Genomic DNA, 10,879 nt, shown 5'->3' on the forward strand with positions numbered 1-10,879 from the left:
AAGATAAAAATTGCGGTATTAGTGTTTAGACATTTTCAAGAAACTAAGTTTACACTAAGGTTTGTAAAATATAAATAAAGAAGTAGAAGATTTGATTTTAAATCAGTGATAGACATATGGTTGACATTGGACTTTCATTTCATGAACATTTGGTTAAAAAATAATCATTAGAATACCAAAACGCAATACTTGTGTTTAAAATCTAACTTGGCTATAGCAATTTATAAGCATAACTTGCCTCAACTCTTATTAAAATGGCTAGAAAAGCTCATAGTACATTTCCTAAATCAAATTCACAAAACTAATGAAGCATGTAATCTTGTGAAAACCGATTAGAATTCAGTTTTTAAGAGTCACCAAGTCCAAAGAGTAATCCATAGTTTTGATTACCACTATGGAGAAAATATTTCATTAGTCTAAATGAAATGAAAAAAAAAACATTTAAACCAATTGTTACTTGTGAAATTGAAGACATATTACTTATCCAAGAGTTTAACCGACAAAAATAACATTCATATACCACTATTCATGACTAAACATACATAAACATAAAGGAAGTTTTAATAGAAATATGATCATAGATCTTCAACACAAGTTCATGAAATCCTTCAAAACAACCAAAATCATCCTAACAATAAAATCCAAGTCAAACAAATATTGTTTAGCCTAACATAGTTAGAGTCATGAAAACAAGATTAAAGATAGAAATACCAAGCATTCCACAAGATGAAAGGTGAAAAATCCATAAATATTAAAATATTCTTGAGAGTAAATTATCTTCATCTTTCCTTCTTCACTCAAAAGTGTAGTAAAATATGGCTCAAAATCGGATCTGAAAAGTGACCAAAAAGTATCCCACCAAACTTTCTAAAGTATAGGAACCACAAAAAATCTGAATTCTTCAATACACGTCTCACGTAGACTGTTTGGGTCATTCAAACGGACCGCGTGTGTTTCGTTGAGTGGACAATTTGGCCCAATTAAATGGTCTTCTCCTCTCCAATACACTTGTAAATTATCCAACCCAAATCCAAGGTTCTTGATAACTCATGATTACTTCCAAGCTAGCCCATAGCATCCTTTGATCATCCAAAGCTTCAGTTGTCTTCATATCATCATCATCATCCATTATCCAAGATTAAGCCCAAGTTTTTACTTCATCATGTTGACAAAAGGCCTAATTACACTACTTCAAGCCCACTGATAAAAAACAAGCCTCCAGCTTCAAGATTTCGCATTCCCACAATCCTCCATATTCAAAAGTCTTCGATAAGTCTTGCGATTATGCTCAAAAGACTAGAAAGTAGGCGGTAAAGATGAAAAAAAAGAGAAAATATGCATCAAGACTAACTAAAATGAGACAAAATAAGCTAAAATAAACTAGGAAAAGAAGTAAATAAAATGAAACTATCAGCTAGACTTGTGACAAAGGGTTTTACTCAAGTATTGGGATTTGACTTTTCTCATACTTTTAGTCTGGTGATCAAGGCTTCTATGGTTCGAGTCGTTATATCTATTGAAGTTACAAATCATTGGGTTCTTCATCAACATGAAGTAAAGAATGCTTTCTTAAATGGTCATTTATCTGAAACCGTCTTCATGGAACAACCACATACATTTGTTGATCCACAACATCTAAATTATGTATGTCGTTTGAATAAGGCTTTATATGGCCTAAAACAAGCTTCAAGAGTTTGGTTTCAACGCCTAAGCTCGTATTTGCTCAAGCAAGGTTTTTCAATGCAGTCAATCTGACACCTCTTTGTTTGTTTTTTCAACAAGGATCATGTCTTTTGTATCTTTTCGTCTATGTTGACGACACCATTTTTACCGGGAGTGACGAGGCTTTTATTTCTCGTTTCATTGAAAGGCTACATCGGGAGTTTTGCAATCAAAGACCTTGGCACACTAAATTACTTTTTGGGTCTTGAAGTCACCTATAATTCTGATGGATTGTTTCTAAATCAATCTAAATATAGCCATGACATGCTTACCCGTGCCACTCTCCTTGATGCTAATCATGTAGTTACCCCTCTTGCTATACATGATGTTTCTTTTAGCATCGACACACCTTACTCAGATCCTACACATTATCGATCCTTAGTTGGCACATTACAATACCTTATCATCACTCGACCATATTCATCCTATGCTGTAAACCAAGCTAGCCAGTTCCGTCATGCCCAATAGGTGATCATTTTCAGATGGTCAAGCGCATTCTACAATATGTAAAGGCACCATCTCGTATGGTCGTCATTCTTCTTTCTCTAAATCTACATCTTTAATTGGCTACTCCGATGCGGATTGGACATGTTGCATTGAAACACGATGTTATACCTATGGTTATTCAAATTGCTTTGGAGGTAACCTTGTTTCTTGGAGTGCAAAAAAGCAACCAAAGGTCTCTCGCTCAAGTTGTGAATCTGAGTACTGTGTCATGGCAAATACCGTTGTTGAACTTATTTGGATCACCCATCCTCTCCAGGATCTTACTATCTTATGTGACAACTTAAGTGATATCTCCATTCGCCAAAATCCGGTTGCTCAGTGAGCCAAGCATATTGAAATTGACTATCATTTCATGTGGGAACTTGTATCCAATGACAAACTTCAAATTAGATTTGTCCCCACCAAACTTCAAGTTGCCGACATCTTCACCAATCCTCTTGCCGGTCCCTTATTTGCACATTTCTATGACAAGCTCTGTGTTGTTCCACCACTCGTCTCACTTGAGGGGAGATAACTGAGTATATTCTCCATGAATATATTATTTGATTTATTTTTTTAATTATTCATTTGATTGTATATTCCACGGTTATTTCTATTTAACCCCAAAGTAGTTGAATACAAATTACTTTGAAAATTATTTCAGCCAACATTATTTCCGTCAATACTAACCAAAGAAATAACAACCAAACTAAGTAATCGAAATTGCATGGATCATGTTTATCAAGAAAAAAAAAAAACATTAAAATCTGTAATTTTTTGTAAAATCTAAAGACCATTAAAGTAATTTTGCCTTCTTAAATGAAATAAATTATAATAAATTCAAAAGTACAAAGAGACACGAGCCATTACCGCAAAAAAAAAAAATCGAAACTTAAATGCATAATCTAAAAAAAAAAAAAAAAAGGTTTTTCAAAAACCGGCATAACAAACTCTTGACATCCACATAAACTATTTCTATTATTTGTTTGCAAACTATAATCTATAAAAAGAGACAGTTGAAATAAATAACATTATTATCCCCATTTCTAAGGTCCAAATATATATTCTGCCCCTTTTATCCGTTTAGGACCTTTTCGTTAATGATTACAAAAAGAAAATTACAACTAATAAATCTTTACAAACCGACTACAAATTTTTGACATATCTAGAGTCTCGATAAAACAAAAGAATAATAAAATAAATATATATTTTTAACATATATAGTCAAATTTCGTACAAAATTTTAAGGAAAGTTTTTGGAAACTTAGAAAGATTTTATATGTATAGAATTGTACTTTTTAGGTAACGCGTTATTATTTGTAATGGTTAATGCATAAGTGATTAGCTGTCTAAAGGTAATTAGTCAAACACAGTTCGAACAAACAACAAGCTGCAAAACATAAAAGATTTACGCGTTCATTAAAACAAAACACTTCGTTAGTTCGTTTTCATTCTTAAAATCTTACAATTTAGTATTTAATCAAGTCTCTTCATGATCTTTTTAATGATATTTTACATAAACAATTTACACGTACTGACACACACTCATAAACACACACAAACAGTCGGTGCTCTTCTTGCATCTACCATCTTACTCTCTCCCACGTTCTAATTATTATAATCTTTGAGTTCTTGATTTTGTCCATGATGGAAGGAAGATTGAATCTTCCCATAACTCAATCACTTGTTTTTTGATTCATAAACTATTATTGATTCTACCACACAAATCTCAAATCTCTAAAACCCCTTTCGAGAAATTGGGGTTTTCATTTTTTTTTTTTTCTCTAAAGGATTATGGGTCAAGATGGTTTCACTGCTCAAAAGAGAGGCGCTTCCACACTACCCACTTCCACCGCCCCCAACGGCGGCTCCCGGAGCAGCAGATCTATCCTCCGCGGCGGCGGCAACCGTCAGATCCATAAAACGCTTAACAACATCAAGATCACAATTCTCTGTGGTTTAGTTACAATTCTTGTTCTTCGTGGTACAATTGGTTTCGGGTCGCTCTCTTCTGACAATGATGTAGAGAACCAAGCAATTATCGAAGAAACTAACCGGATCCTGGCTGAGATCCGATCCGATAAGGATCCGGATGACCCAGAAGAGAATCTAGATCAAACTACAATCAATCTCAATGACACTTACTCTCTTGGTGCAAAGATCTCGAATTGGGACGAAGAACGAAGTCTGTGGCTCAGTCGGAATCAAGATTTCCCTAATATCGTCAATGGTAAAGCTCGAATCTTGCTTGTTACTGGGTCCCCACCAAGCCCTTGTGATAACGCCATTGGTGATCATTACCTGCTGAAATCGATTAAGAACAAGATTGATTACTGTAGGATTCACGGGATCGAAATTGTGTATAACATGGCTCATTTGGATAAAGAGCTTGCTGGGTATTGGGCGAAACTGCCATTGATTCGCAGGTTGATGCTTTCTCATCCTGAAGTCGAGTGGATTTGGTGGATGGACAGCGACGCATTGTTCACAGATATGGTATTTGAAATTCCGTTATCCAAATACAAAGATCATAACATGGTCATCCATGGCTACCCTGATTTGTTATTCAATCAAAAATCATGGATCGCACTCAACACCGGTAGCTTTCTGTTTAGAAATTGTCAATGGTCTTTGGATTTACTCGATGAATGGGCACCGATGGGGCCAAAAGGGCCTGTTCGTGAAGAAGCAGGGAAGATCTTGACAGCCAATTTGAAAGGGCGACCTGCATTTGAAGCTGATGATCAATCGGCGTTGATATACCTATTGATTACAAAAACAGAATGGATGAAGAAAGTTTTTGTTGAAAATTCTTATTTCCTTCATGGATATTGGGCTGGATTGGTTGATCGATATGAAGAAATGATGGAGAAATATCACCCTGGATTGGGTGATGAAAGATGGCCTTTCGTGACTCATTTTGTGGGGTGTAAGCCTTGTGGAAGCTATGGTGATTATCCAGTTCAGAGGTGTTTGAGTAGCATGGAAAGAGCTTTTAATTTTGCAGATAATCAAGTGCTTAAGTTATATGGATTCAGACACAGGGGACTTTTGAGTCCTAAAATCAAGAGGATCAGAAACGAAAGTGTTACTCCATTGGAGTATGTAGATCAGTTTGATATTCGGCATTCGGCTCAAGGGATAAGCAACTGAATCATGATCAGGTGATAATGTTTTGGTGTTCTTTTTGTGGGTTTTGAATTTTAAACAAGTTTATAGTTTTAATTTATTACTGATGTATTTGATTTGGTTCAAAACAATGTAGAATTCTTTTGTTAAATTTTACTATGAAATCTTCTATAGTTGGAGTAATCCAAACATGAAATTTTAATCCTATGCTCTTGTGTTTGTTATTTCTTTCCTATTTCTTTCTTCAAGTTCACGATGTGTTGTTTGTACCATGCTTCTTAGTTATTTGATTTATTTCAATTGTAATCAAGATCTAAGATTTTGATCTGAATCATATGATCAAATTAGAAGAATCTTTTGGCAAATCACATGTATGGTTGAGTTGATTCTGTGATCAGTATTATGACATGCACTGGATCAGATCTGATTGTTGTTGATTCTTTTAGCGTTAGTTCTTAGGTTATTAAAATTCAACAGCTTTTAAGGAAAAACATTTCTACAACATGTGCAGCTAAAATGGACTAATGCTTGTACTGTGTGTTTATAAATCACAAATCAAAGTCGTGCATAGGACAAATGCAATGTTAGTTTGTCGATAATTTGCCACAACATGATTATGTTAATTTGATAAAAGAACATAAATAAGTATATGGACTTGAAATGCAATGGAGAACATGATCAGACTTGGGGAAAGTTGAGGATTTTGTAATTTACGTCAACCGTATCTAATTTTTGAATAGATTAGTATATAATATATATACTCATATTTTATCACTTTTGGTACTCTATGAAAAAATCTAACAAGACATATACTCTCTAGAAATGTTATGTAGTTATTGTCTTGGGCTTAATACATTAAATATCCTCACAAATTATCCAAATTGGTTTTCTTGTTGACCCATACTTGATACAAAAATTAAACATACACAATCCTTGAGAAATTCAAATTTCCTTAAATACCAAACCCTTGGTTTCGCACCCATTTCCGATTTTCACAAGATTTTTTTTTTTTTTTAAATAAGATAAATACACATTTTTCATAAAGTAATAATCCAAATCAAAACCATTAGTCATACACCCAGATCCAAACTCTGTTTTAATAGAAAACCACACGGAATCCCAAAACACAAATTGCTTATATATTTTAGGAGTGAGCATGGTGCGGTTTTCAGACCAAACTGAACCGCAAACCGTATGGTGCGGTTTTTGTATTCTTAAAACCGTTGGGTGCGGTTTTGCAATGGTTCGGTTTTTCGGTTTTTAAATGCGGTTTCGGTTTGTATCGGTGCAATTTCGGTTTTTAAACCGTGTTAAGAATTTGGTGCAGTTTTTTTTAATGTTTTTTTGTGCGGTTTTTTAAAACTGTAAGAACTGAAAACCATGTGCATGTAAGCTTGTATTGTGCTGTTTTTTTTTTAATACATTCATTTTTCAGCTCAAAACAAAATTACATAATCAAAAATTGTAAAGTCGCTTAAAATACAACTTGTGACTACTCTCACAAACTAATTAATAACTGAAGGTTGGTTGATTTTGACTTAATTTGTTATAAGCTTATTACATGTAATCGATTAGTACGTTTGGCTAACAATAGAACATTTCTTTTGCACCTCATATAGTTTTATATAAACACAAAATAAACATATAATAAATACATTATCGTTTATAACTATTTTAAATAGAATGTATATAATATACATTGATTGATTTATTAATATACACGCTTGCGGTGCGGTTCAGTTTTGATGGACCGGTTTTTAGGATAGAAACCGCACCGCACCGTTGACCTTCAGTTTTTGCAAAAATTAAATCCGCACCATTGGTTTTTGCATCGGTTTCGGTTTTTCGGTTGCGGTTTTGTCGGTTTTTCTTTAGTCGGTTCGGTTTTTGCTCACCCCTAATATATTTGTACAATTACATCTTCATCTTCCTACAATCTTTAAAATTATCTAAAATATTCTAATCCACAACCATAAGCAGAATGTTTAGTGAGTTTTCCAAAATATCATACAGAACAATATACATACAATGCATACAAATAATTACCTTCAATGCGAAGCTGCTCCACCCCGACATTTAGCATAAAATCGATCCGCTCATTTTTCCTTTGGTATAAGATAGTCCGCCTTAAGTATTTTGGTCTACAACACATACTTGGACCACCCTTAACTTAACACATAATATGTCAAGATATATATAATAGACAAGCAAACAAGCAATCCACATCAACAACAATAGACTAAACTACTCTATCTACCTAACTACATACTACATTATAACCACATCCTAACATATCGAGAACACATACTGTAATACATAGTATAGTGTGAAAACTCACGTCAAAGTTAAACTGGAAATCATAGCTACATGCAAAAAAACATAAAGGCCATCCTCACGAAACACCTAGACATTAAATCCGGGTCAAATATCAGCCACTGACCCAAAACCCTAAATTTTGACGCAAGGTCAAACTTAGTCAAAAAGTCAACCTAATGGTTAATAGGCGCCCTACACCTCGATTGGGCCCACAAGGCCCACTATAGGACAAAATACTAGAGCTCAATACTAAAACATACACATTTCTTATTTCTCAAAGGCTCCCAGACGTTTGGGCTTAATCCAATGATATTTTTCAACATAATCCATTAAGTCATGGTTTAACTTTCTAGATCTAAATCTCAAGAGTGTATTAATGGACAAAGTTTCCAACTTTATCCATTAGGGTATCCCAAACAAGCAAGATCTAAACTTTAATCTTCTAAATGACCTAAATAAACCATTGCTCTTGCATGACACAATGAGAATTAAAACGATCCCAACTTTCCTAGTCCACAAGATCCAAAGAGTATACCGAAGTGTCCAAAAGGTGATGGAGTTCTCTCAACTCCGATAACACAAGCAAAATGGACTAAAAAGTGACAAAATCAATAAATAACAAGGTCTAATGATCTAAAGAGCAAGCTTTGAACTTTATAATCATAAATTTTCAAAAATGGAGTGAATTTTTTGGATCCAAACCTTAAAGCACCTTCTATGAAACAAGAGAAACTTCTTGATCTTCAAGCTTCACCCAAAAATGAAGAAATAAGCTTACAAATGATCTAAAAGCTTAAAAACAAGAGAAAGGAGGCTAGGGTTTCTCAAGAAGTATTTTAAGGGTGTTGGAAGCTGAGAATGATTAAACCCTAGGGTTAATGGCATTTAAATACCCCTAAAACCATAAATAAAATCCTCAACCCATGGGTTGGGTGCACTGCACCCTATTAAAAGACGTCATGGCTTCTTCTGAAAAATGTTCACTATTTCATATTGTCAGCTAGTACGATTAAATCCTTTAGGCTATGGTCTTCACTTTTACCTTTCCTTAGACTTCAAAACCACCAATCAAAGCTTGTGAAAAGTATGGTCGTGTCACACCCCAAAACCGAGAACGGCGGAATACGTTCTGGGGTGGAGGACGTCATGTACAGTATCATTACAATTGCATAATAGTAAAAACAAGAAACAACAACCATTTCATTAATATAGTGATAATAATTACAATTGTGTTCTGCACAGTTAATAGACACCAAAAGTATAACAAAAATAAAAGATGAGTCTTGTATATGCTCCATCTTCTCCAAAAGCTGCACCTGTACCTGTCTATCTTTGACCTGAGGATACAAGTTATTTTGAAAACGAGTATTAGCATAAAGCTGGTGAGTTCATAAGAATTTAGTGTCATTGTAGTATAAAAGTGTTTGCAAACTTATAGTATAAGAGCTAAAATTTGTATTCATGATTAGTAAAAATCCCTAGAAAATCCTATATTTTCTCGAAAAGTACATTTGTAAGTCAATCCTTTGAGTGTGTAAAAGTACTATCTTTGAAACCTTCAATTGTAAAAGTGTAGTAATAAATCTCATGTGAGTAATATGGCTAAAGAAATGTTATGCCTGTTAATGGTAGTAGTGTTGTAACTTTAATTAGAAATAAATCTTTAATTACTTTGGGATATTAGATTAGACTTTAAGTCTTAGTGTATTTAATTGGGTATAAGTGTAACTTCTCATGTGACCAACTGTAAAGTAGTAGAGTGCCCGATGACCTTCCCAGTCATGCGTAGTGAAGTAGTGTAGTGCCACCCCTGGGCCTAGTCGGCTCGGACTGAGGTTAACAGTTGGGATGTAATAGTGTCAGTTCCGTATAGATCTATACATGTAGTGTTGCTTTCCTTTCGGGAAGCCATGGGCACATGGTGTAAGTGCAGTAGAGTGCCTTATAGAGGGATAGTGTGATATACTTTGTATTAGTGAATTCTCTTATGCTTTAGTTTGGTAGACTTTTAGTATAGTAAGTAGAGCGTTCTCTTATACTTGCATTAGCTTGTAATACTAACAGTTATAGTGAGTATAGTAGTAGTAGAGGTAACGAGCAATAGCCTTAACTATACCTATTATAGTTAACTAGAGTATGTGAATTCTTGCCTCTGATAAACAAAGGTAATGAATAAGATGAAAACTTTCATATCTAACACAAATATATATGATATATAACTAAGAAATCAACGACAGTCGGACGGACAACCAATACCATAAGACCACATCAAACAAGAATAGGAAATAAGGCGAGCTATCGGTCCTAAGTCCTTCAAGTCTTACTTATATAAATATATTAGTGTAGATATATTTTAAAAAGGAAAGTAGTTGAACGTAGTTTTGAAATAGTTTAACAACAATTTAATCTTAAAAACGCACTTGATAATTAGTTAAAACAGTTTTATTGATAAGTACCTAAAAGTGTAGAGAAATCTCTTTTTGATGAAATATTGTAAATCACATATGATTTGCTAATAAATATTTGTGGTATTATACTTGTATCCCCCCCTAAAACATGTAAAAACATTTAAATGGTTCATTAAGGGGTATGAACTCACCGGACTAGAAATGTGTCGACTAGGATGATAAACATCGGATCGAGGCTTGAAAACGTGCGAGCTTCCTATGTAATATTAAATGATACACAAATGTATCTAATTACATTTAAATCACTAATTAATAGAGGATATACACTTATAGTCGCAAAAACACTTCAATTCAAGTGTTTGGAGTGACCCGGGTGACATTTATGGGTATGTATGGCTTGGATAAGGAGTTTACTCTTCAAGAGTAAACTCTTAGAAGAGTTTTCGGCCCTAAACACCACATCCACATGATTTTACGGCCGTAAACTCATGGATGGTGTTCTTAAGTGCTAAATGGCCTTTTACCAATTGAGGGATGATGCTAGGTTTTGTTTTAGAGCATTAGAAAGGGACTAAATCCAACATATGGACCATTTGATGAGTTTATGGCAGTAAAATATGAGTTTACGACCGTACACTCTCACCCACTCATTCCTTAAGTGTTTTGAAGGTCATAGGTTAATCACAAGTGATTCTACTCATTTTTACAAACCAAGGGGTGAATTTGGGCACCATTTAACTCCTTTATAGGAGTTTATGGCTCAGGAACCCATTCTTGAGGGGTTTACAGCTGTGAACTCCTTATGGAGTTGTTTTTTA

At 34.3% G+C, this 10,879-nt stretch overlaps 1 protein-coding gene across 1 annotated transcript; it reads left to right on the plus strand.

Annotated features, from left to right (window-relative positions):
* Positions 1–3,653: 3,653 nt before the first annotated feature.
* Positions 3,654–5,561, plus strand: LOC145043078 (putative xyloglucan 6-xylosyltransferase 3). The gene has a single exon (XM_078991620.1). It carries the CDS (start codon positions 4,003–4,005, stop codon positions 5,359–5,361), a length of 1,359 nt encoding a protein of 452 aa, XP_078847746.1. The 5' UTR covers positions 3,654–4,002; the 3' UTR covers positions 5,362–5,561.
* The last annotated feature ends 5,318 nt before the right edge of the window (positions 5,562–10,879 follow it).

This window comes from Lactuca saligna, chromosome 4 (assembly GCF_052625555.1).
Source record: "Lactuca saligna cultivar CGN05327 chromosome 4, ASM5262555v1, whole genome shotgun sequence".
In the NCBI taxonomy this organism is placed as follows: domain Eukaryota; kingdom Viridiplantae; phylum Streptophyta; class Magnoliopsida; order Asterales; family Asteraceae; genus Lactuca; species Lactuca saligna.